Below are 27,473 nucleotides of genomic sequence, written 5' to 3' on the forward strand. Positions count from 1 at the left end.
AACCAAATCACCTTTTTTTTTTTTTGGCAGTCCCGATCTGGATCACTTCTTTTTGTAATTCCATAATGCTGATCGCCATTTAGGAGCCCTAGAACCCTGGTCAACCGGGGTGGAAGGTAACCAGTCAGGTGCCCTGTCTATTTTTTTTTTCAGTAGTCTTGATGAAATGGATTTAACCTGCAGAATACTTCAGTTTTATCAAACTGGCATTTTCTGATGGAATGCTGCTCTTTTGGGAAATTCTTCAACCAGCTCTAGCAAGTGTTATTTTATAGGTGAATGATGCGCTTAAGTTACCTGTCAAGATGTATAGATTACTTAAATGCTTAGATTTCATAAAGTTTTGTTTTGTTGCATGTTTTGTAGAGGAGACGTTACAACCTTTTTCATGATTTGATTTAGTTGATAGTGGAAAGTTATTTGAGTGATTCTTATAAACATAGCAAAGGTTATTGGATCATAGCTTACTGTCTCTCTAAAGTTTTGATTGGATTGAACTGAGTAGTTTTTGCATTAGATTTAGTTCTGGTTTTTAATTGTGTCCTAGGAAATCTGACTAGCAAAAACTCAAAGTGAGAAGTACCGTATAGTTAGATAAATAAATTTGGACTTCAACAGGGACACACAAACTGGAATTACTCAAGAATCATGTACCACCCAGGGGAGGAAGAACCAGATGTAAGATATATAGCACCCAGAAATATTATTAAAATCTCAAGAGGTGCAAGTTACTAGTAGATTAGCTTCTAAGCACATTACTTTGAGGATCCTTGACTTAAAGTCGGCTAAAGAAAGGTTTCTTGTCATGAACAATACCTGGTATTTAGAAGGACTTAGTTGGGTAGAATATTTTATCCAAATTCTAGTGGTCACCTTTGACCTGGAGAACCTCTATCAACTGTCACTGATTAGCAAAAAGGATGCTCCACTACACTGAGTCTCAGAAAATTTGGTGACAGGCTCACAGTACTTGATACAGCCTCAGTATGAATTGGGAAAGTAATGCAAGGTGAAGTATACAGTCATGGATGTAGCAAGTATGATCATACCAGTTTCTCAGAGTTGGTCAGAGTGGAAATGTAAGTACAGAAAAACATGGACGCTGGACCCCATCCAGGGAGAATTTTTGCAATGCAAATTGGTCAAATCGGTACTGATAAGAACTACTGAAGAATGAAAATGGTGCTAAAGTGGTTGCTGGCAGCTCCATCCGATGCTCCAATGAATTCTGGATGATGCCATCAAATCAACAAGCCCTGTTCTTTGAACTGCACTTTGTTTCCACTCTTTTTTTATGTGCTTTTTTCTGTGCTTTTAAAAGCACAATGCCAGAACAATTTGTTACTTCAAATCTATAATAAACAAAAAAGGGTCCTTATAAGTTATGTCAGAAGGTAGGAGGATTATTCAGAACTGATAATTAGTTTGAGGGTTGCACTATGCTGCTTCCTGTCAATTTTCAGGAGATGTAAGTGGAGATGCACTGAGTGAGAAAATGGATGCACATCAAATGTATTTATGCCAGTGCTTGGAATAATGAAACTTGTTCAGTGAATAATTTGAGAGGGTGGGCAGTAAGTGAACATGCCTAGGAAGGCACTGACCTAGGAAGGCACTGACCTAGGAAGAGTTATTTATTTGCAAATACTGTATCTATTTAGCAGTGAATTTTCCTTAACCCTGGGGGTGGTCATGGAGACAGCTACAGTATATTAGTTTTTCATTCATCTCACTAATTCTTGGAGCCCAAGTGTTTTCAGCCAGTGTTAACAGCCTCTGCTGCTTATCTTTCCCCTGACCTCAGTGTCCCCTTGCCCCAAAGTCCACAGTCTCTTTGTACAGATCCATGCAAACCAAAAATACAACAGATATTTTCCCCCATGTTTTGATTTTTTTAAGTGATTCTTTCCACACTTGCTCTTAACTAAGAGGTGGCAGAGAGAGAGTGTCTAGTTTTCCCCCTTCTGATAAGGTCCTTGTTTTGGTTGATCTCTTCTGTTCTGATGATTTTTTCTCTCTCTCCAGTCAGCTCTGCTCTTATGTAAATGAAAGTGTGGATGGTGAGGAATAAATTTGTATTTAACTGCTCATATTGTCTCATCACTGGTGTTTGTTTTATCCTTAGATTCTTGATGAGAGACAGTCTCATTAGGTATCCTGTGAAAACTGAGTAGATCAGCACTTGGGGCTACCAAAACAGCATAGAATAAACCAGCAGTCGGCAACCTTTTTTTCCAGCTGCAGGCTGGAATGGCCTAGCTCAGGGTCAGGGGCAGGCGGGTGCTAAGATCTGGTGGCTGCTACCTCCACTGTAACACATGGGGAAACTCCCACCACTGACACTTCTCCCTGCCACATTCCAGGTGAAGCTTTGAATGCCATTGCTTCTCCTCATTGCAGCGTGGAAGAAGCTCCTGCCTGTACCATGGGGAAGCCCTAATTGCCGAACACTAGCTAAGTCTTACATCCGCAGGCCAAATCCAATAAACTGTTGAACAATGCTCAGGACACCTAGCCTCAACTGCTGTCGTTTAAAGTTGGATAAAGTTCCCTAGCTAACAGAGATATTGCCAACACAAAGTCTTTTCTAATAACTGTACTGGAGTAGATCTTACTATATGGAATAGGGAAAGTTGTATGGACACACATGTGGCAAAATGGATATTATGGGCAAAATTCACATTTTTCTGTTAAAGCTGGAGATCCAATTTGCCCCTCTCCATCAAGGACATGTCACAGACATCGTGCTGCCCAAAACTGGTAGGTATATCCAAGCTAATTTGAATGCAGCTAGTATGGATAACAGCAATGAAACCTTGGCAGAAGATGTTTCAGAGTAGGCCAGCCACTCAGGTACAAGCCCACAAGGATGTACATACTTCAGCTGCTAACCTATGCGAAAGCCCCTCCTATAATGTCTTTACTGCTATTGTTACCGGTGCTGATTAGATTAAAGCTAGCTGAGGTATGCTGCTTGTGCTGATATCAAAGTTTCAGCTCCAGTTTTGACATGCCTTAAGAGGACCATGTAAATGTCTTGAGTACATCTCGCTACAGTACGATGTGTATTTTTACCTGTAGAATGAGGCAACAAAAGCAGAATGAGGGAGCATATTTAAAGGAAAGAGAATGGTATTCTCCATAATACAGTGCTTCCACCTCCTCACACTCCATCATTAGCTACCAAGTTTAGGAGCAAAGGCTCAGAGATTTTTCTGTAGCCATGTACATTTTATAATCTACTTCATAGTCCCGAGTGCATTTTTAAGGTTTAGATAAGCATATTCCTGGAGAAAATTATGTCCAGGCCAGTACCCTATGACTTCAGTTCTGCTTTTAAGCTCTAAAAATAGGGCAGTGATTGGAATTAATTGTGCATTTAGCACTAGGATAAATTTCACCTTAGTGAAGTTTCTTGGTAGGGATGAAGTCACTGGTTTTGGTACCTTTACCTTCAGGAAGACTTAGTGTTTTCTAGGCCACCTGATAGAACAGAAAAAACATCATTCGTGAATGATATGTGGGAATAATGCTTATGTGCACTTGTATGATGATCCAAACTCGGTGAAAGCCAACAGAAAAAAATTCACAACAGAGTTATGCTATCAGTGTTGATCCTTAGCCTCATAATTGCATAGTAACCTATTGTGAGTGGTGTCGGTATGATTTGGGGGGCTGTCAGGGTAGAGATAGGACTTGTGCAGTTTTGGAAGAGGAATGTGATGAAGCTGGTTATGTTAACAATTAATTGCAACGAGTGATGCAGTGAAGGGAATACCTGAGAAATCCAAGTGTAGATAGGCATTCTTTATTTTTCTCTTTTTTCAGACCTTAAGACACATTTTTATGATGTAATTTTTGCCTATTACTGTGATTTCTTGCATAGGTTTGAACATTAGCTTTGTTCCTTCTCCTGCTTTTTTTTTTATTTTTTTTTTTCTGCATTTGTTTTGCACCAGAAAAGGAATGTGGTCAGTTATCCCTGACAGCAGACATCTCTTCTGAGGCCTCCTGTAGAATTTAAAGTTATCTTGTCATATGGAAACTAATTTATTTTCAGCAGAAGAGTCTGTTGCCTTTGTGAAAGCTGTCTAACAGTCTGTGATGGTATCCAGACAGTTCACATTCCCAGCAGATGGCAGGTTACATTTTTGCTGTTCATATCCATCTCCTTTTCTCATCCACATTTCACTTGTCATCTTGCCAGCTACCAGAAACCATCCACTTATAAGCAAATCACTATACTGTATAACTGATTGAGTGATTTTTGTGTTTTGGGTACAGCTACAAAGATAAAACGTTTTTAAATTCATCATATAAAATTTGATAAAAATCAGGGACCAAAGATTCGTGCAGCCCTAGTCTAATGCTGTATTTACAAGGCAAGGTTTTTTTCCCCCAATCAGCATGGTGGGGAAAGCCCCTTGCCTTGTATTCATATACAGGGGCACCTCATTAGATACATTATCTATCACTAAACTGCTGCTAAAAGCAGCATGTGCTCAGTAATGGAAACCAACTGTAAAGTTGATTAAATGCAGCCAACACTGAGCATGACTATAAAACACATGGCACATATTGGGCAAACGTGCTTTTTGTGTGGCCCTTAAAAAAAAGGTGGGGGGCAGTTGCTCCCCCGAGAGGGGCCAGGTCTGGAGGTACTGCAGTGCCAGGCCAGCACTCAGAGAGGTCAAAGTAAGCTCAGACGCTCTCACAATGGATTGTGCCCAGTCCACTTTAGCTCAGACTCTTTTTCAAGTCTTGGTGAGCCCCGCTACATTTTGACTTCCTCTTCACTCCCACAGCTTAGCTGTGTTTTTCTTTCCCATCCAGCGATCCCTGTTTCTTCACCAAGCTTAAATGTCTGGCAAACATCACCAAACGGGGCCCTAAATAGTTTACCCAGAATTTTTCTGTTGTCCTCCCTCCCCTTAACCTGTTCCATATGATTAGCGTGGTCCCAAACTCCATGAGGTAGATGGAGCCAGACCAGGTTACCCTGCACCTCATCTACACATACATTTTTGGAGGATCCTAGGACTCGTGATGAGAACATCTGGTTCCAGTCATGAATGGGGTGCTAATTAGCACATGGATCCCTTTTGGAGCACTCGCATATTGAGCTGTGCTGAACTGTGGGATCACCGTGGCTTGAAATGCTGTTGACTCTGCTGGGGCCCAGAGCAATGAGTTGCATGGTAAATCATGAGCATTTTGGTTTTGGACTAATATCACGCATAAAGTGTCTTGGCTACATGCCTACTTTATGGAAATGAGGGACTCCTCCCTAGCTAGCTTGTTCTTGCTGCTGTTGGCTGAGGGCAAGCGAGGCTTGGGGGCATCTGAATCCCAAGCCTCCACACTTGGGCCTGCACCTAGGATGCCTGCTGATGGATTTGGAAGCAAGAGAAGCCCCAGGCTGAAAAGTCTGGGGTGGAGGATACTTGCCAGTTGCAGCACCACATATGGTGTTTGAACAATTGAGTTTTGCTCAGTCAAAAACATTCAGAACTGATATGGCTAATTTGACCTGGAAAATGAAAAAAATTTCCAGAAAAAAATTAATTCATTCTAGGGAGAGCAAGGTCTGACAGTAAGGGGGAGAAGGAGCCGCAGGGGGAAGAAGTTGGAGGCGGCAGAGGGCAAGGGCCTTACAACCCAGATTTATTTTCCCTGCTGTAGCAGTGGGAGGGGGACAAATTCAAGGCAGATCTCCAATAATTAGATTCTGTTCCTGGAAAATTTATAATAAATTTATAAATTTTTCATATATAGAATCTAGTTATTGTGAGGGTCATCTTGTATTCAAGGTTGTCTTGTGTTCAAGTAAATACAGTAATATAGCTTCCATGGAAAATGCTCTAGTCTCATTCTTAATGTATGTCAGACAGATTTCCTTTTTTTCTGGGTAACTTTGGAGATAAAGAGCTGTCGAATTAATTCTACTACATACCTAAAATTTTCCTGAACTAGACATTTGCTGTTGAAAGCAGGTATAAATCTTTCTATAAACCTGTGAATTTCCAGCTTTCACATCCATAAGGTAAAATGGAAATAGTATTTGAACTGAAGGCTCATAGTTTGCTCTGTAAATTGTAGGTTTTTTACTGTCTGTATCTTGTTTAAGCTGATGAATATCATCTGCTCTTTTGCCAATTCTTGTCAATCTTTCTTTGTGATTATACTATCTGGCTTCACGTTACTATCAGTATATGTAACTGACTCGGTCCTTGTTCTGTTTTTGCCTTCTAATATAACAATTGAGTTGGAAGTTGCTGAGGTTCTCATTAGATTAGTTTATTCATAACTAATTATTAACCATGGCTTTGAGATGCTTGACAATCTGTTGATTGTTGATGCAGCTGTCACCAAAGAGCCTTGTTATTAGCAATATCTAAATCTTCTACTGTATAGTTAAATCATGCAGTGCCTGTGCTATGTTGTTATTTACTTATGAGAGAAGCTGTGAAACAGGAGAGATTAAAGAATTACTCACTGTTTGAAATCAGTATCAAAGTTTAACCATCATTTCACATCTATGTTTACTGCACCCCCCCTTGACAATTTCACTGTTTTCATTGGCACACCATACTGCTTCAAGATGATGGGGTTGTTAGATTCATTCATACAATCTATGAAGTTTGATCAGTTTTGCCATTCAGTGATCTCTCCAATTATTGTTTGTTGGATGAAATCTAGCCATCTTGTGATCTTTAGGGTCAAAATTCAGCCATTTTAGCTCTGCCCTGACTCCTGCTGGAAATAATGCTGCTGGAGAATTTGCATGTCATTAAAAGGAATAAAATACTTCACCAGTTATCCACCACTTATTGCAATAATTTAAAATGAGGGTTTTTTTACCATTCTCCATTTGTTTTGGAGGCTTTTCCTAATTTCATGTTTGTTGAAAATGACAGCAATTTTTATTGTTTGGTGATTTATTATTTGGTGATTTTGTGTTTGTCATCATTAGTGTGTTAAACATTGCCTAACCATTTTGTCTACACTTGCTGCTTTTCTAGGTTTTAACAGCTTTATCTTCTTTCACTGTTGTCTGTGATTTTGATATGTTCTTAAATCCAATTTTTGGATGTTTGCTTTCTTTGTCAGTATTGGTAACTTGTGAGGTTGGTCTGCTTAGTGTTGCCTGAAAGTTTAGTATCTTGTAAAAGTGTTCTGAATATTGCTGTTTTTTGTAGTATTATTATTATTTCTTCTGGTTTAGATCTTTTTATTGTTTTATCTTTAGTGTTCCCGCGGACTGTTACAAACTTACCAGTTGGAACCTTGCTGGTTTGACAGTTTTTACTATCATCTCCTTCAAGTGCTTTGTTGGTGTTATTTATGTATTGCCTTTTTTGTCTCTTCCCACATTTCTTAGTATTTTTTTGTCCCTTGGTTTATATGGATATTTTATTGCTGCTTTTTTTTTCCCCCTGGAGATCTTCTTGAGAAGCTTAATGTTGTCTTTGGTGTGTTCCCTTTCCTTTAAACAGTTCTATGTATCCCAATTTATCTATACTTTAGGATTGCTTATTTGGAAACCAGGTACAGCTATTGCAGCATTTCTGATTAGTGTTGTGCTGAAAGGACTGTGTTGTGTTGCTCAGTCCTTTCTATAACATCTAGGTGCAGTGACTAGGCAACATTGCACGGCTAATCCCAAAACTAATTTTCTAGTATCTCAATACCTTACTTTATAACTACACTTTAAACATGGTTCATTGTATGTAAAATGTGTGTACTCATACACATGCATGCTCACACGTGTGGAAAGTATTCTTTTTAAATGCCATGTTGAATAAGTATACACTAAATCAGTAAAACTTGCTAAAAAGCTAGAAGAAGAAACAATGAAATATCAAGCTCTCTTATGTAGTCAGCTTCACAACTCTGAATCTGATCTGTCTTGTTTTTTTTTTTTTTTTTTTTTAATACAAAGTCTTCTTGAAGTTTAAAAGAAATGTTAAAGTTCAAGTTTGCAAAGTTCAAGGCAGAAGGAAATACAGAGGACCTGAGCAAGGGGGTACATAGTAGAGGGTAGGGGTAGGCGCGGGAGCGTAAGTAAATTTCATATGAAAAAATGCAGCCAACTAAGCCTGGGGGCGAGGTGGGTGGAAAGTCGGGAAAGGGCAGGGTGGGGGTAGGGGGGACTGTAACACTAATAAGAATATATCGGAGACCCTGCACAATGATGTTGCGTTTGGGTTCGGAGGTGGCTTACAAAAAGCACCCACTCAGTTACAGATAATAAGATTTGGGATACAGTTGTTGGGGTTGAGAAGAGTCCAGGATGGATGAAGTGCTACACTGTTTCTGAGTTCCAGAGAAATCATTAATTTTATCCTTTTTCTCTTTTAATGGTTGTCTTTTTTTTATAAGTCCCTGGAAAGATCCAAATTAACATTTGTACTTTTTTTGGACAAATTTTTCCCTTGACACCCACACTCCAGGTCCTTCAAGGACACTCTGTGGCTAGCTCAGTTATAGCACTCTGTTGCTGTCAGTGTGGGTATTCCAGTGATCTCTCTTAGCTTCACTTGGACAAAAATGTTTCATAAAGAACATGTCCAGCTCACTGGCAAAGTCCAGAATCTGGGGAAACTTAATTATAACCAAGTTTTATATTTCTCCTGTCTCTTCTATGAATACAATTCATAATTCCTACCTGCCCCCGTCTTAGGTTCTGTCTCCGTTCTGTAAACAGTTTGCATGAGTTTATATATATAGTATAATTATCAGGGTATGTTTAAACAAAATGAATACTTATGGCCATTCAGGCTGTAACAGGGACTCTGACAGGAGCCCTGTTACTTAGGTAAGATGGGGCTAGACTGACCCGACGACGAACCCTGCCAGGTGGGGGAATTTACACACCTAAGGCAAGCTTAGGTGATTAGCCCTCCAAAACGGACATAAAAAGAGCGGTGAGGCACGGACTGATTGCCTTTGGGCACCATGGTGAAAGAGAGAGAGAGGAGCTGCGAGAGAGACCCTCCAGAGAGAAGGATCTGGGAAGACGGACCCCGACGCAGGATCAGAGGGAGCAGAGGGATCCTGGAATCCTGACCTCAGCTTTCCTTGAGTCCGTGGGAAAGACGGTGAGTGCGGGGAGAAGCGGAGCCTTGCTGGAGGCTGGAGCCGCGGCCAGCATTAAAGATTGGGGAGGCTACGTCGAGCCGAAGGGGCAGCGGGAGGGACGACCCCTGCCCAGACCCCTGAAGAGTCCAGGTGACTTCAGACCCCGAGGCGAGAGGGACGCCGAGGATCGAGAAGGCAAGCCCGTACCGCGGGAGAGCCCCTACCGCGAGAAAGACGCAGGCGGCAGCTGTAACAAGCCACTAATTGGACAATTAATGACGGTGGGATGCTCCCAGCAGGAGCAGAACAAAGGAAAACTTTTCTTTTCTGTTTCTTCCTTTTACTAAGATAAGCGGGCTAGGACTCAGACAAGACTGAGAAGCCTGGAGATCCCCTTTTGCAGGGCAGAGGACGTGGAGGGGACTCTGTGGACACTGAATAGTCAACAGCATCTCGACTAGTGAAGCACACTGTCACCTTTACTGTCTCTGTTGAGGGGTTGGGGGTCCTCTGCAGATTGGGAGGACGACTCCAGGGACAATTCTGATAAGCTGCTACCTCCCAACTGGTTTCCTGTAAAATAAGAAAGAATAAAAAGCACTGAGGTTATAAAATAGACTGAGCGTGGTCCTTCCGTGGGTACTAATTATCATATCATCACTTTCCTCCCCATTTTCTTAACAAGATTGAAGTCATGGCAGGAGAGAACCAGGGGAGTCCACGGTACCCAAATGGTCACGCTAACACAAGGAATGCACAATTTAGAATTCAAAGCTATGCAGGAGTAAGTAGGTAAATTCCAAGAAAGCAGTTGTCAGGCCAACTTCTAGAATACATTTTAAAGATGGTAAGGTGAGAGAGACAATTGCTGTAGCTTTTGAAAAAGCCATTTATTTTGTTCACTCCAGTCAACTTGTCTTGTATCTTAATCTTTTTCTGCTTCCTATAGGGAGTACAGGCTTGGAAAATTTCACTTTATGCTTCTAGGCTACAGTTGATAAGGGGAACGTGTATAGGCTATAGATCTAGATATCAAAAACGTGTACAATGAAGCATTTCCAAGTATCCTCCAAAACCTTAGATTTTATTTCTATTGAATATTTTTAGCATTTAAAAAAAAAGAGAACTCAGCTTGCCTGTTCATCCATACAATTTTCATTGAGTGTTAATGTGTGTTTTTATGATTCCTGATGTTTTCCCCATTCAGTAGAACAAATTACTCTACTTAATTACTGCTTAGAACTACAGTAAAAGCCCAGTTTTCTGGCATGAGTGGAGAATGGGGGGGGTGCCAGTAATCTAAAAATACCAGTTACCTGAGGCACAGGGGTTTCTGGATGGGCGTGGAGTGGGGTTGGGGGGAGGGCGGCAGGAGCTGCACGGGTGGTGAGGGGGTGGTAGCAGCTGCACGCAGGGTGGCGACAGGACAGGGTGGTGGGTGTTGGCAGCAGCTGCCACGTGCGAGTTTTCCCCCAACAGTCCCCTCATGTCTGGTTGGCCATCAGGTAATTCCAGTTAATTAAAATGATGGTTGGTAAAATGCTGGATAACAGGGCTTTTACTGAACTTAGATTTGGTTTTCTACAAATGTTAAGGAATATGTTTTATTGTTTGAGAGAGGGGTAAGTTCTTTCTTTAATGCTCCAAAGAATAGGCAAATTTAATTTCCAAAATATTGACAAACTTTTGAATCATCAAAGGGGATCACTGCTTAGCATCTTGAAGAAAATGTTGTAGGTAAAAGATCTTATTCCTTCCATGTTACACTGAAAGGAGCTTTCTTCCTTATTTCACTATATGTACAGCTTTCTGACAATACAGACCAGTTGGAGTGCACAAGTGGCATGGGAGGATCTAGAATTTTAAAAAACGGGAATGCAGATGGTGTAGTGCACCATCATATATAATACAATGTATATTTTTATCAACTTAAAAAGAAACTAGAAGCATTACTAATAAGCTAGGAGCAAACAGCTATATTATTCAGTTTAAGATCAGAACAAGAACAAATATACATTTGTTGGTTTGGTTGATTTAGTTTGCTATATCATGTATTAGGTATAAAAGGAAACCACAACAGACTGGACAAAAATAATCAAAATATGTCGTTTCATTGGTCTTGTAGTCATTAGAATTAAATGGACATCTCTTTTTCAGATTTGTAAAATTAATTCTAGCCTTTTGGAACATCTTGACAGTTTACCCAGTGTTTCACTGAAAGTTATTTGCAGACCTGAGTTAATGTTTTTAGCTAGAGTTAAAACCAGTCTGCAGGGCTGTGAAACAGGAGCTACGTTACCAGGAGCAGCTAACACGCAGCAGAATTGCAGAAGAAAGGCTAGCTTTCTTTTGATTAGTTGAATATCAAGACCATTAAAAAGGAGATAGGGTCATTAACACCTGTGGAATAAAAGAATTTAGAAAGAATCAGATAGATTATGAGCCATGAAGTAAATTGATTTATCACTGCTGCCTGAATAAAAATGCTGCTGCTGCTACCAGACAGTTGATTTTAAACTTTTGGTGGACCAGGAATCAGAAGTTGCGGGGGTGGGACTATGCAACCGCACCACTGCACTGCCATCCCTGATCCACCCCTGACAATTGATATATGCAAAAATGTAAAAAAAAATCTAGCTCTTGCACTTCTATAGGATATTGCTTGTCTAACTAGCTGTCTGTGGAGAAAGCTACCACATTTACATGTTCATATATCAGCAGGTGCAGATGCAGGGTCTTTGGAGTACTCATTCTTCTTGCATTTTCCTATACTGATACATTATTGAAAAGATGGCAATTGAATTTTGTAAGTGATGTCTTTGTTTTTAAAATTTGAGGAGGAAAAAAGGACAGGCAGGAAACCTTGTTTTTCCCCTCTTAAAACAAATTACGTTTTGTTATGCATGAATGGGAAGCTTGTAATCACAAAGATGAATAATGTATATTTGAATTTATAAACAGCAAAACCAAATTTAAAAAGGTTGCTGGCCTGGGATGCTGGGTTTCATCTTGGATAAACTTTGTTTATGGCTTAAGCCTTTCAGAATTAATGTTTGCATGATTTATAACGGATTTCTTATTGTGAATTTTACTCTAGCAACTTTTTCCCATTTAAAAGTAAAGTACCCATAATTAGAAAAGAATTGTAATTACCCTTAAAATATTATGTGGGACTTGAGGTATTTTCACTATAATTTTGATCGTCAATATGATATTATAGAAGTTCAGCTTTAGTCACTGACCCTGCAGAACAGTGGAAGAGAAGTGTTCAGATTTGATGTTACTGTTGAATGTACATCAAAAGTTGAAAAAATACATTGAGTTGATAATCTTGTGCTGAGAAACATTTCCTAGCCAGGTTCATACAGTGCAGAGAGATTAAATCTGTTGACCACAGATGCATAAACCTGTTGCCTATCTAGATCTGACAGTATCCTCGATTTTTCTTTCATCTGAAAAAAAGCTAATACTGCAGAGAAATAGTAGTGATCTGTGAATGCTTTAGTTAGTGAATCTTAAACAGTTTATCATTCTGTCTTTTACTTAAAATAATGAAGCAGCATTGTGGACAATCTCTATCTTGTTATGCTTAATATTTCTAGCAGCACTGTTTATCTTCTCTGTTCTTCTGAAGATAGAACATTCACTAGGTCTTAAATGGCTTTTACCTACAATTACTGTATAGTTATTAATGAGAGACCACAGTCTGGCTTAGAGAGAGAACAGGAAAAACGGAGGTATCTCAGTGAGGTGTTTCCACTGCTATCTTTATCATCCAGCCTGTAGCTGCCCCCTCTTCCCTTCCTGCCCCCTCCACCTTTCTCAGACCATTCTGGGGGCGGTGGGGAAAGACTCCCTGCACCTTCCCTAGACCCACAGTCACCTTAGTTTGGGGGAGTGCGGGGAGCATTGTCCCACTGCTCCTTCCCCTGCCAGATTGGAGTGAGGAGTGGGGTAATGGCCCCAGATTATTCCACAGATTGGGTTGCCCCTGCTCTGGGGAGTAGGCAGGGACGTGCAGGCAGTGGCTCTGCCATTCTGCTCCTGGTTTCTGGGAACAGAGTGGAAGGAGCAGCGGGCCAGTGGCCTTTTGCCCATTCCCCAAACCAGGGACATCCTATTCTCAAGAAGACTCAAGGGAGGTGGTGACAGCTCAACTCCTCTGTGATTCAGAGGGAGACTCTACTGCTTGAGGCCGTCCAGTTATGGAGGAGTCAAACAAAGATGCATACGTGCCTTTCTAGTGAGAGAAACTGTCCCACAGCGGAGATCTTTTACACATCTTCCGGATGATCTTTCTCTCTGGGGGTTTGTGTTTCTTCCAGGAGAAAGTGAATGAATGCTTGTATGCTGGCAATTTCTACTGGGAAAGAGAAATTCTTGTGGTAGAAATATAACACCAGTATGTGGCCTGAGTCTCTAACCAGCAAAAAAATAAAAAAGCCATAAATCTTCATTAATTTTCTTGCAAAGAGCATATAAAAAACTGATCTAATATTTTGAAAATGTAACTACTCCTAAATTTCCTTTTGTGCTGCTTGTCAATATGTAACTTGCTGAGAATTATGTTACTTTTATTCTGGAGTACTGGCTGTGTCCAATGCTAGGTAGGGTGTAGAAGAATCTGCTGTCCTTTCTCTCTGAACCTTGCATTCTTTTATACCATGCTCTTCCCTGGAACCAGATGAACAGAAAAGGGATAACTTACAAGGTGTAAAAATAAGTCCTATAAATGTATAACTGCTTTAGGGCAGTGATTCTCAAACAGTGTGCTGTGGTACCCTGGGGTGCCTTGAGATTCTTTAAAGGGTGCTGCAGTGTGCCACACAATGTTAGCTCAGTTAGACTTACAAACATGATTTACAAGATAAACCTTGTGAATTCAAATAGAAATCCATTGTTGTGGTCTTTCTGAGTTCTTTGCAACAAAAACACTGCTCTATTATTTTCTGTAGTAAAAAAAAAAAGAGGGAAAACTAAGGCTGGCATTTCCCAAGGGGTGCCTCAAATCTATCCAGGGTGTCCTTAAGTCTAAAAAGGTAGAGAGAACCACTGCTTTATGGAAATGGCAGAGCCCACTTGAGAATGGACAGCTTTGAGCCTGTTCTTATAAATGAGCATCTTCAGCTTCCACTGATATTAATGCCCACCTCTGTATGTTGCACTTCTTTTAGGCTGCTTGCAGTCATTAACACCCCCCTCCCCTCCCACACGGCACTTTACCTTAAACTCGGCACATGAATGCACTGAGTCCCGCACGTGCCCAGCACAGGCAATGCCTTAGTTGGACCCAGCTTACCCAACATCTGTAAAGATCAGGTGCTTTAGTGGGGCTTTTTTGGCACTTTTATCTAATAACTGATTGAATCAACTTTAGCTAAAAGGGCCAAAAAGCCCTGCTGAATTGCCCAATCTATACAGATGCTGTGGGGCTGAGTTGAAGTAATGCACTGCTTCATCCAGTAGAGTACTTTTTTTTTTAATGTCTGCCAGCAGCCTTCATTCCCAAGTGCCTATTGCAGCCTAAAAAACAATGGTGGGAGTCTTGGAAGAAGGAAAGCGAAATAGAGTGTGGTGGTTTCCACGGAACGTTGGAAAACCTGCATTTTGTCTTGGAACTCTGCTACATTCTTAGTCACGGTGCAGAGGACGTATCTACACAAGATGTTTACTGCGGAGTTGCCTAATTAGCTCTGCAGTAAAAGTCTCAGCATCTACACATGTGGCCCTATTAGGCTGCGGGAAATTAATAAGCTCTGCAGCAGGTTAGCACTTACAAATACTAGTACTATCCTGCTGCAGTTTTTTCATGTGCAGCAACGCGCGTCTAGATGATGACCTGACTGACTGGGGCATGAGGATGCTTCAGTGTGGGGGCTGCCTGCTGGCTGTCCCTGTACTGAAGCACTGTCACACCCCAGCCAGCCCCTCTACAGCATGTTGATCCAGGTCGGAGCAGCCCCAGGCTGGCAGGTTGACCTCCCCCCACCTCCCTGCCAGCTGGGGCTGCTCCTACCTGGCTCAGTGTGCTGCAGTCCTGGGTGCATGTGTTATAAATGTGGTGCCCAGGAGCAATAAACTCCAGCATGGTATGTGCCGGAGTTTATTGCTATGCATTAATGTGCATGTGTAGATGTGTCCAGACTGAAACAAAATGCACTGACTTAGATAAAATTTTCAAATATCATTCAGAAGGAAGCTCACTTTTTCCATCTTCCTCTCCCTTTTTCCCTTTCCAGATAAAATAAACAAAGTCATAGGAAAAACAGATTGATCTGTGTGCATACTGCTGCTTTAGGTAACTTGCTGGATATCCGTTAACCAATGTATGGGACCTTTACAAACCACTGTAATGTCTCTTGCAATACAGCAGATGTAAAATAGAGCAGAAATGTAATTGTCTCATGGCATGGACGTTCCTAGACAGAAATACTCTAAATATTAAATGATTTGGGAATTTGAGTTTTCCCAAACCCCACTTCTCTTGACAACAGGACAGCTAGCTCAAGCTTAACTTAGCTTGATCTAGAGATTTTTGTGTGCAGGTGAAACTCATGTTTAGGGCAAACTTCAGTTACAGTTGGATCTAACAATGCAAGGGAGACAGACCCTCATACCCCAGTGTTTAGTGGTTTGCAGTGCTTATTTTGAAATCAGATTCCAATATTTAGCATAGATTCCTGTGATAACTTGTGTTTCTTTTTCTAAAAACCTCAGATTCCGGAATCGTGTTTCTCAGCTTTCCTTTTTTTTTCAAGGGAGTTTTAAGTTTCTGATAGCAAAAATAGCTGGGAAATATAAAAAGAATAATCAGGTTCATGAGCCCTTATAGCAGCTAAATAGAACCCCAAATAAGTTTTAAAGAAATACATTGTAACAGCATGGTCTGCCCTTTAAGAGGGAGCAGACAGCCTTGTTGTAGAAGCCCAGCTGTGGGTGATATTGAGGGGCTGTCCCACTAGCAGAGAGAGGTGAGCTGAAGGAAGGACTAGTTTGTGACCAGGAGGTGGACTGCAACCTAGATAAGCTTGCTACAAGAAAGGGGCCAGGCTACTAAGGCTAAGCAAAACAGCATCGTTCTGATTTGACTTCCGTTTCGATGATTCGACAGAACAGTGTTTCATTTTGAGTTTTGTTTTGTTTCGTTTTGAAAGCACTGTTTTGTTGTGTTTAATCAAAACTGTTTTGCTGTTTCAACATTTTGCCCATCGAGTGCTGGGAAGATTGGTGCCAGCGCCAGCCTCCTGTGATTTGGTACCCCCACACCCCCAGGAGCAGTCCGGCATAGCCCCTGCAGCCCTTCCGGGGTGTGGGCAGCTCTGATCTGCCTGCTGGATGAGAGGACGCTGGTGCTGCCAGCTGGAGCCAGCAGCAACACCAGTCTTCCCAGCACAGGGTGCACTCAGCTGGCAGCACCAGACTTCTCTCATCCAGCAGGCAGATCGGAGCTACCTGCACCCCTGGGAGGGCTGCAGGGGCTGTGCCGGACTGCTTCTGGGGGCACGGGAGCCCCGGGGCCCCCGATCTGCCTCCCAGGTCACGGGAGGCTGGTGCTTCTGGCTGGGGCCAGCGGCAGGTGGGCCTGGGGCAAATCAGCTTGTGCAGGGACCTGCCCCCACTTGAGTTGATTTGCGCCAGGCCCTGCACCCTCCTCAAGCCAGCTCTGGTATGGGGCACAGGGCATATCAGGTCGCGTGGGGACCTGTTGCCCCAATCCTGGGATGAGGGAGGGTCCCCACATGGGGTGATTTGCCCCGGGCCCTGCACTCTCCTTGAGCTGGCTCCAGTACAGGACCCAGGGCATATGAGCTTGTGCAGGGATCTTCCCGGCACTGGGTATGGGCTGTGCCTAGCGCCTGTCCCAGCCAGCAGCAGCAGCCTCTTGTAATCCAGCAGGCAGATCGGGGGTCTGTACACCTGGAGGAGTCTGGCGCAGCCTCGGAGCCCTCCCAGGGTGCAGGTGGGCCTCGATCTGCCTGCCAGATGACAGGAGGCTGCTGCTGCCTGTTGGGACCAGCGCTGAAGCCAGTAAGCCTGGCTTCGAAACTTGAAATGTTTTGAATGTCCTTGTTTTGTTTCAGTCTCACTGTTTTGAGCTTGAAACATATTGAAACAGCTTCAAAATGAAACATCAGGTGAAATTTTGCACAGCCCTACAGCCTACAATAGTAAACCAGAGCTAAAGGGCCTGTCGACTGCCTGGAGAAGGGCTGAAAATTTTGTTTGTTTGTTTGTTATAAGAACTGAGCTGGTGTTTAGAGGACTGGCTACAGGGCTTTTCAAGGCAGCAAAGCCAACCTGCAAAGCAGCAGGTTCACCAACCCCCTTACACTTACTATTAAGGAAGCAGGGTGCTTCATGACTTGTGAATTCTTGAGCTTGTCAATAATGCTATATAAAGTCATTTTTATAATGCCAACAAGAGAGCTATATTTGTCATTGTTTACATGCTTAAAACATGTTTTGAAAGTTTTACTACCCACATTTTTGTAAACTAAAGCTGAGATGATTTTAAAGTTTATTATTTCTTACCTGAAAGAATCTCTCCAAACATTTAGCAGTCTGAAAAGCCAGGCATCCAAATTCAGGCTGTGTATATTAAACTGTATAACTGCAGATTGGAGAAGTGGGGGTGGGAAATGGCTTAATATCTTATCATCTTTCTTCAGGTGATGTATACTGGAGCAGGGGTAAAATATCTCATTGAGATCCTCAGGAAAATGCCCTGTTCAAGGCTTTCTCAATCAGGTGGTCTGTGCTAATTGTGGCAACTTCATGATTTTTCTTCAGGACTTCTGTCTTAATATCTGAATACTTTTGTGCTGAAAACATCTTCCTGTTGTTAGAGTTGGGCTTGAGCAGCAGTTTCCAAGCATTGAAGCTTAAATGTATTTCACCTTTTATGTATTAGTGCTATTTATTGATACTTATTTTAAGATGTGTGTATATGCACTTAATGCATAAAAGGGGATATTGGTGTTTTGTAGGGCTAAGTGAGTAACAAGAGGTGGGGAAACGTGCTTAAAAAAGGGGCTGAGAGGATACAGAGTGTTCCTGAATGCAGGCAGTATGAAAAAGCAAGTCGTATTAAATCAAATGTATGGTAAAGACTGAAGGTTATTGGTAGTTCATAGTAATGTGTTACTGTGAATCTGCAGATAAACACCTACGCACATTCTTTCCTAAGCTTAAATTCTTAAGTTACATGATTTACCTGATCCAAGACAACTTCCAGGTCAGGGCTGGGGCCGAACGTATAAGTGGCAGGGGGTGGGAGAAGGCAGGTGGCACGGGGGTAGGATGTGTACTCTTTCTGCATGCCCTCTGCTTCCCCCCCCCACCCCATGGGTCTCCCGTGTGCACTTCCTCCCCCACTGCACAGTCTCCCTAGTGGTGCCTCCCACCCCCAGTGCATGGTCTACCCCACGCTTCACTGGGCATGAGGCCCCCTGGCCTGGGGCAGGTGGCAACTTAGCTCCAGCTTCAGCCTTGGGCCTAGGGCTGAAGCCAGAGCTGAGCCACTGCCTGCTCCAGGCCAGTACTTCAGTCTAAGACTGAACTTTTTCCCCCCAATTTTGATTGGGGAAAAAAACCTTGTCTTGTAGCATATTTACTCAAATACTTTTTTGCAACTTGTGGAACTTCAGACTTAAATTCAGACGTGTGTTTAAAATTCTTACCCATCTACCAAGGCATTCAGAAATCGATGGTGAAACAAACAGCTCTGCTGCCTTTCTTTCCCCATTATTTATGATTTGGCAGCCTTCTTTTTTAGTGTGTGTTGCTGTGTGTTAAATTTTAAAGTCAAACAAATCTTCGCTTGCTGCCTCAGAAAGCAGGATATCTCCTAAAGACTTCCAGTCCAGTTTGGGTGGAGGTACTGCATTTTGAATACTTTTTTTTTTTCCCACTCCCAATGTTTTTCTGTTGGGTGATCCCTTCTTCTACTTATGTCCAGCTGAAAAATGATGATAGGTTTACTCCTTGGAGTCTTGCAAAGTGAATGAAGCAGAAGAAAATCTTTTTGTTTGGGGGCTTTGCCACTGCAGCCTCCAGCTGACTTGGATCCTGGTCATCCTGTAACATAGGATGTCCAATTTTGGTGCACACTGCATGGGTGGCATGTTACGGTGGGTGGCCCTCCAGATATTTCCCACCACCACCACACAGACTATACAAGTGGCATTTGGACCCGCTTGCAGGCTGCTATTTAGACAGCCATGCTATAACATATTGATTTGGCCTCCTTAGTTTTTCATTTTCTAGTAAGATCTGCATTTCTTCCTTTCCCATCTGTGATCCTGCAGTTCATAATTCTGCCTAGATTATTACAAGCTAACTTATTTCTTCACTGGCAGCACAGGGGCTCCATGTAGCCGCAAGAGACTACCTGCATATTTCTACTTCCAGAAAGATGTGATGTGGAGTGGCACGGTCCTTTTCATTGTGTAGGAAAGCAATTTTCTTTTTTGAAAATTTGAAGGGATTTTTATTTGGGCAGAAGACTTATGCAAGTATTTCACCCTTTTCCTCAAGTGTTTTTGGGGTTGGGTGTATCTGGCAGGAAAGTGGGTAGGGTACAAATTCAGACATGTCCATTTGAAGCTCTGTTTTGGAAGCACAGCCCTTAATACAGTACATCTCCTCTTACGATAGGAAGACATAGTGCACATTGTTAAAATTATCAGTCTGCTGAATAAACATAAGTTTAAAATAAGCAAGGAGGATTTCATAAAATACACTTAATTTGTAGTATTTTATAATGTGCTAATAATTGTTATCATAAAAATAGTTTTAGTAATGCAAGGTTTTACTGCAGGTATCTGGAATTAAATATAAATTCTGGCATGCAAATTATTCAGACTAGCAAAGTGCATGTTAATGAGCTTCTGACACATGCTGTATGAATTCTCAAATTAAATAGCAAAATATTTAAATCTTAGTTTTGTTCCCTTCGTATGTCTTAAAATAACTCGCTGGAAGCAAGACTTGGTAACATTTTTTTATCAGACTATGTATATAGCTGGGAAAAATGTTGACAAGGTGCAGGGGGGAGCCCTGGGGATGTGGGAGTGGGGAATGGGGAGCCCTGGGGGACAGGGGGTAAGCCTGGCATGGGAGGGAGGGGGGTACTTACCTTTCAGTCCTCCAGGCCCCTGCTGGCCTGAAATTGCAACTGCTCCAAAGTCAAGTTAGCTCTAGCACCCATCTACATTTCTGCAGCTCAGTGTAAGGTATAACAAGGCCCTCACAGATGTGGGGTCAGGCATTTTGGCTAAAAACCTTCTATAATGTGTCCAAGCAGACAGTTGGTCTGAGAAAACATATTACCAAACAAACCTTTGTTTTGCACATATTTCCTGGACCGTCATGGCTACAGCACCACTCCTACCCTAAATTGCTTGTACTCTAAATTGGAGCTGTTCTACCCAGCTGTATTGGAGAGGGCATCTAGTGACCTCCAGGTGGATGTTGGGATAAGTTTCTATACTGTTGGGAAGCTGCTTCAGTCTCTCTCTGGACTGTGAGCAGAATATAAGGTTATCTAATCAGCCATCTGTGAACTCTTGCATGTCAATGACTGAGCCCGGGAGGCATATTCCAAGGACCTTTGGCCTTTGGTGAAATTTGGTTGCCTCTGCTACCAATTTTAGGCTATTTGTGGGATTGAGAAAAACACAGGTCACGTGCCAGCCAGCTCTTTCAAAATATCTGCATCAGCCCTTTCATAACCAGGGGTGGAAATGTATGAATTCCATTTAGTCTCAGAAGCCTCCACACCAGCTGTGTCTATATTGATGAGGCTGTGATGCATGATGGGTATCTTGAAAGTTACTAGGCGCATCGACATGAGATGCTACGTAACCGTAGCAACGCGCTCCCTTGCTATAGCATGTTGCTACGGTGACATAGCAGCTAAAAATAACCATGTACTACTGGCACGGCGCGGTACGGGCTGTTACCGCACCCTCATTTAATACTTTCAAAAGGAAGTACTAAATGACAGCGCAGTAACAGTGGCGCCATAGGGGCATGTGTAGACATGCCCGCTGTGACCTTCAGCAGGTTTGCTGAGCTAGTGCAGAGTCAGTGGGTGATCAAATTCCCTGCTTAAGCTGAAGGTCTACAGGGCAATGATACTGACCCTGCTACATGGATGTGGGACTCTGAGGGTATACACAAGGCATATCCCACTGTACCAAAGATTCTTGCATGCTTTGCTTCACGTTAACTGGTATGCTGGAAGAACATGTTGAGATTTTACAGGATGCTGGATATTGAAGTACTAATTGTGAGGGCTCTGTTAACTACATAATAGGATAAGTTCCCCAACAGCTGCTGTAAAGTTAGCTTGAATTTGGCAGGAAGAAGGTTGGCTACCCTGGCAAGCATCTTAAGTATGCTTTTAAGTGACACTTGCCACAAAGCAACATATCAGTTTGTCACTGGGAGTCTTTCACTGCTAAATGGCATCAGTAGTACACCAAGGTACATGCTTTGAGCAGCAACCGCATGATAACAAACAAAAAAAGCAAGTAAGGTGAAAAGAATGACGACAGCCATGGGGATGTTGGTTTACAGGGCTCTCAGAGATTTGTGGAAGAAGCTGCTTATTGCACATTGGCCTTTTCAGTCACTTGTGTACCCTCCATGCCTGACCTGGTATCTAATGCTGTCATCCTTGCCTAAAAGCACCCAAAGATGTTCTTTTTATAAAGACTTACTGAAATTTCTTCTGTCTGTGGTTGACCATAAGGCTTTTTACCTGGTTTCAGTTATAAGTTTGCGTGTGTGGTTTGAACTTCTGAGTGAGAGCCTTATGAATCCTTTTGGCTTTTAATGATTTGGGGGTAATAAATGCATTTGATACTCATATGGATGCTGACTTATTCCACAGAGACTAAGCGTTTCTGTGAATAATTTAGCATCATTAAGTTCCCAGTCATCATAAAGTGCCACCACTTCTCAATACAGATCCACTTTTGATCAGTAACGTTGCTGAAATTGCAGGATAGAAAAGACCATTATCTGCTCGAAGTTAGATGACATTGTGACCATTTGGGGAATTCATACAACTTAAGTGTTCTGAGTTCAGTTAGGAACTCTGAATCTTTACCAAGCCATCAACTTCACTTTGGCTCTGCAGTCTTTTGCCTCTTCTGTCTTTTTACCATAAGGAGAGGATGAAACTCTAGGTTGGTAGGAACTACTGAGGGAGGATTGCTGAGGGCTATACCATTGATCTGTTAATTGTTTAAACATGAAGTTAGCTGCAGCTGAAGAACTGGGAGAATCCTTTGGCAACCTGGCAGGATCTAGTACTCAGAAAGGAGACTGATCAGGGAGTCATCTAACAAATACCATTTGCTCCTTTATGGCCTTTTGGTGAGTGATTCACCCTTTATGACCAAGGTCAGTAGTTTAAGCTGAGGGGAGCTGCCTGCACCAGGAAGCTGATGAGGACACTCTGCCTTCCTCCCACTGGAAGAGTGAGCCAGAAAAGGGCACTGTCCTTAAAAAGTTTGCTATCTTTATGTAAAGCTCTGTAAACTCTTATTAAACAAAGGGGTGATCAGAAACTGTGCAAGCCATATGCATCAGTATGTGTTCACTTGCATATATCTCCTGAAGGCTCACACCTTTGACATTTTGGGAAAGTGAGTTTAAGCTACCATGTGAGTCTGGGGGTCACTGATTGGACTGTGAGTTCCATGGCTCAAAACGGATGCTAGACAGGAAGTCTGCACCCCAGAGATGAGACTAGAGACTCTAGATAGCCTGGGCTCTGTTCAGATGCCAGAGGCTTACAGCATCTGGGAGTACATCCAGCATCATCCTTTACAAGCGGAAAAGAAAAGACAAAGCCTCATTTGTTCACACTTTCAGCAAGACTTTGATGACTCTGAAGTGAAGCCCAGAAAAGAAAATATGCACCTGTGCTTGTACTAGGCATGGAGCATTTACTATGGGGGGGTTACATATTTAATGTGTAACTACAGCTGCTGAGACTGAACAAGAAATGTCCTTTGTTAAGAGTTCTCTGGGTTTCACTTTAGAGTCATCGAAGTCTTGCTGAAAGTGTGAACAAATGAGGCTTTGTCTTTTCTTTTCAGCTTGTAAAATAAGGAGAGGTGTTGAATATCTTTAAACTGAAGTGTGGTCAGACAAATGTCTCCAGTTTGGTGCTGGAGACACTCTAACAAGACTGTTTACATAGGTAATTGTTTTTTTGGTAGCCCCAAGGTCTGAGTTGAGGTGGAATGGAGGATGCCATTGAAGCCAAGGCCCTAAATTACAGACAAAAGAAAGCTTAAATCCGGCTGAATTCATGTAGTATGAGAGACGAACAGCCTTTCTGTTCCACAAGCAGTCCTAGGACCAGTGCTGTGGCCTTATCATGAGTGCCAATCAGCACATTTTTCTTTTCAGCAAAAGAGAGCTCTGTGACAGTGGCTGCTGCAAAAGAGAGGGTTCTGGAGTGGGGATTTATTACTAGCCTTAACCAAGGTGATGAACTGTCAAGGTGTTATGGCTAAAATGTCTTTAATAATGTCATTTTCATAAATGCCCATCCAAAGTGCCTTGCATTGCTAATGAGGGTTAGATAAAGAGAGGGTAAAGAAGTGCACTGAAATTTTAATTTCTCCATTCTTCAGATTTAGATTTGAATACAGCTTTGTGTCTTTACTGTAACTTTTCTTTTAAATCCCTTAGCAAAGTGAAGTAGATGTAAAGATCTTCAACCTTTCTCTGGTGTCTTAATTATATTTTTCAATCCTGCCTTATTCTCATTGGTATTCCTCACCCATGTAGGATAGTGGCTACAACTGTCATTGAAACAAAATTTTGGCTTTATCTGATGCTGATGCATCTAAGTTTTTTAATTAGAAACTATCTAGAAAATTTGTTAGTTTGACAAGTTTTTGTTCCTCTAAACAGCACTGTTCTCTAAAACAGCCATGGTGCTAAAAGGAATACTAATTGGAAATTGCTTATTTGTATAACCCACTGGACAACCCTGTTGTCTATTCCTTCACTTGTCCCTGAAAATAAAGCACATTATTAAGTTGTCATTTTGGAAAGAAACCAGCAAATAATATCCCTGCTGATTTTAAATATTTTTTTCTAATCATGGGTAACTTTCTCTGCTGGAATAGAAACATTATCAGAACCTAAATAAGTACAGTGTTAAGCAGTTTGACACACCTTATTATGTACATCAGTTGTCTTTTTCTGTCTTTTCACATGTGTACCAAATGAAAAAGTGATATAAAATAGGAAATTTGCTATGAAAGGGAACATCAGTCTGAAGGCATCGTGACATTTAAAAGACACTATATATGATGGACTTGAAAGTATGGTTTTTAGTTCTTTGTAGAAGAAAGCTTCCAAAAAAGAAAAAGAAGAAACTTTAGCTATTAACTTATTTAAACAAACCTTAGTCAAAAGAGGAGCTGTTCATCTAACAAAAGTCCATCTTTTCAGAGGATCGGATTCATCGGTACATTTGAGTTAATGTATGAGAGCAGATAAAAGAGAGGAAAGGTGAAGGAGTGAAAGGTCAGGTTTCCAGACCACTTTCTTATCTGTTATTAGATGGGAAGTGAAATTAATCAGTCAAGGGTTGCTCTTGGATCCTTTTTATCACTACCTATATGGAGAGTTTTCATCTTGGTTTAATATTTAGCTCTGAGCTCCTATACATTTTTTTTTTGCACTAGGCCAAAATGTCATTTCTGGGGTTAGTATCCTTTTTTCCTAGGTTTAAGCTGATCTAGGTCAGCTTAACTCTAGAGGAGTTAAGTTGACCTAGATCAATAGTGCCTTTTAAAAATTACTAGCAAATGAACACTTCATTCCTAGCATTAGAGAGGTTTCTAGTGTCTAATGTCTAAAATTAGATATGGGAGAATGGCAAATGGCAAGACCTATCATGCCTTTGATTTGCCTTCTGCAGAGGCCAGCATAGAATAAAGTAACTTAATGGTCTCTCTTTTCCTAGGTAGCCTATGGCTCCTTTGATTATACGTCATTACTTTACCTCTCTGACTACGCTGAAGACTTTGGTGGTGGACGCTTTGTATTCATGGATGTAGGTTCCAACAAGACTGTAGAACCGCGATCAGGTAAGCCTCCCACTTTACTTCTACTACACAGTTCTGAATAGGTCATCTTCTGTCATCAGTAAACCTGTGGTACCCAACTGGGTTAACTTAATGCAGCTGTTTTCAACCCTTTTAGATTCAGGGCATGCCTCTATAACTGCAGCTCCACAGTTAAGGACCACTGACGTAGTGCAACTGAGGAAAGAATTCAGCATAGTGTGTTACAAGTAGGTAATTGATAAGATGGTCTTGAGACATGATTGGGAATAGTCAAATGAATAGTTAGTAAGATGGGCAGGCATGCGGAATTCATCGTGTTTATGGGCAGCGGTCCCTCTAAGCTGTGTGGCGTACATGGCCATGCAGGCATGCTCGTGCCGCGCATGCCATGCAGCTTAGAGGGAAAGCTGTTTATGGGTACAGTTTAGTTGCATAGAAAGAAATAGTGAAACAGGCCAGAAATGGCCACTGTTCGAGTTATACTAAGATTGGCCGGGCATATGAAGTAACTTGAAAAGTCACACTGTTCCTTAAATAGAACTTGTAAACTTCCAGGTTATGATTGAGAATGAGAATGCATTTTCCAGATACTAGTTTCCAGTCTTTTATTTCCTACACTAACTGGGGCTGAAGCTGCTATGGAGGCAAGTATCTCTGCCAGGAAGAGGATGCTGTCTGAATGCTCCACCCTCATTATCTGTTTTCAGATAATAGATGGGTTTAGATTATGCGTCCTGGTTTTGGCTGTGAGGATGGTATGTATTGCCATGTTGGGTCTTTGGGGTGAAGTGAAGCCTGGCTGATATAATGTGCTGCTACCCATATTTTGAAAGATAATTGCTGCAGGGAATCTGTTTTCTTAGAGTGATGGGAGAAGCAGAAGGACCAGCTTTTTGTAAGTTTCCCCTAGTAGTTTTTTTTTATTAAGTATACAGGGCACTGAATGAACACACTGAAAGCCCAGGAAAAATAGTCTGGGCCAGATTAAACTGAGCCATATCATCTGAGCTACAGCATGAAGAACAAGCAGGTCTGTTTGGGGAGGAAAGGGGAGGAGAGTGTTGAGGAAGGGTCTTCTCTACAATTTGATGCTAGTCTGTTCAGACATGCCCCAGTTTAAAGGCTTTCCGACAATGGAAAATACCCTTTTAATTCTTTTTAACAGTTGTATGTAAAGGAAAGACTATCAATGACAGACAAAACATTGTGGTAGCATGAGTTCTGATTAATCTTGAGATGAGATAAAGGCCTGCTTGTGGCATCCTTGGAATTCCTGATTGTTTGCAGTTTCATCATTGTGGCACATTATTAATTTTCTAGTGGTTGTGGATGCCTTACTTTCAGGGAGCCCAATAAGACACTTGTTTAAAGGAGCTTGATGTTTAGCAAATATTCCATGCTCATGGTCTGTAAATCTGACTGCTTTGGTGCTTCTTAGGTTGGGCACCCAAGGCAGTCACTAGAGAATTTAGGCTATAATAGGTAATTGCAAAAACCAAGAATTAGTTGGGGTGACACCAGACAGGCCCTTCTAGTAAGTAGCGTGCAGCAGGAGTCTGTAGACCATTCCCGGTTAGTGGGATCAGGTAAGAGGAGTTCAGCAACTGTGTGCTCTGAGCCCAGAGCAGTAACTGCAGAGCCTGCTCTGCACAGACTCTTTGGACATCTATATCTCAGTGTACACACACGTTAAAAATACACTTGCTGCTTTTCCCAGAAAAGATATGGGATGTGTATTGGGCTGTTGGCTTCTTTCTTGAGACTGAAGCCCAGTGGAAAGGAAGGAAAACCAAAGGAGGCAGTGTTAAATGCTGTTGGAATTTCCAGAGCCCCTCACTTCTAGCTGGGTACACTGACCTGGACTCAGCTGTCACTGGAAGTTGGTGGTTAGCCACTAGGTAGTTAAGCTCAGTTGTGATGAGGACTGTCTTTTTGCTCTGGGACACAAAGCAGCGCTAGCACATAGGGTGTTGTTACACAAGAATCAGTTACAATATGTTGCTCAAGTAATCCTGTGAAATAAAGAAGTGGTTGGAGGTAAAACACAGTATAAAGGGCAACTTTTCCCTAGCCCTTTTCATATGGAGGGTTAAGATTCTGAAATATGGGCGTGCTGATTAAACATAGCTTGCACAAGTACTTTTTTACTATGAAGAAATAACTCTAGGGGCTTTTTTCTATCTCTAGAGGAAGTTGTTACAGTTGTCACTTCCAAAATTTTTCAATTTTTCTCTTCCGTGCATCTTTTATACTTGTTCGCTGACCCCTGCTGTTCTTCTTCTCCTT

At 41.8% G+C, this 27,473-nt stretch overlaps 1 protein-coding gene across 1 annotated transcript in view; it reads left to right on the forward strand.

The window, feature by feature from the left end:
* Positions 1-27,473, forward strand: part of OGFOD3 (2-oxoglutarate and iron dependent oxygenase domain containing 3) — a 176,857-nt gene that overhangs the window by 111,052 nt on the left and 38,332 nt on the right. The window contains exon 8 of the mRNA XM_019501553.1: positions 25,085-25,208. Within this exon, the coding sequence (XP_019357098.1) occupies positions 25,085-25,208 (124 nt within the window). The remainder of the gene's footprint in view (positions 1-25,084; positions 25,209-27,473) is intronic.

This window comes from Gavialis gangeticus, unplaced genomic scaffold (genome assembly GCF_001723915.1).
Source record: "Gavialis gangeticus isolate Ggan-Ray unplaced genomic scaffold, GavGan_comp1, whole genome shotgun sequence".
Lineage (NCBI taxonomy): Eukaryota > Metazoa > Chordata > Crocodylia > Gavialidae > Gavialis > Gavialis gangeticus.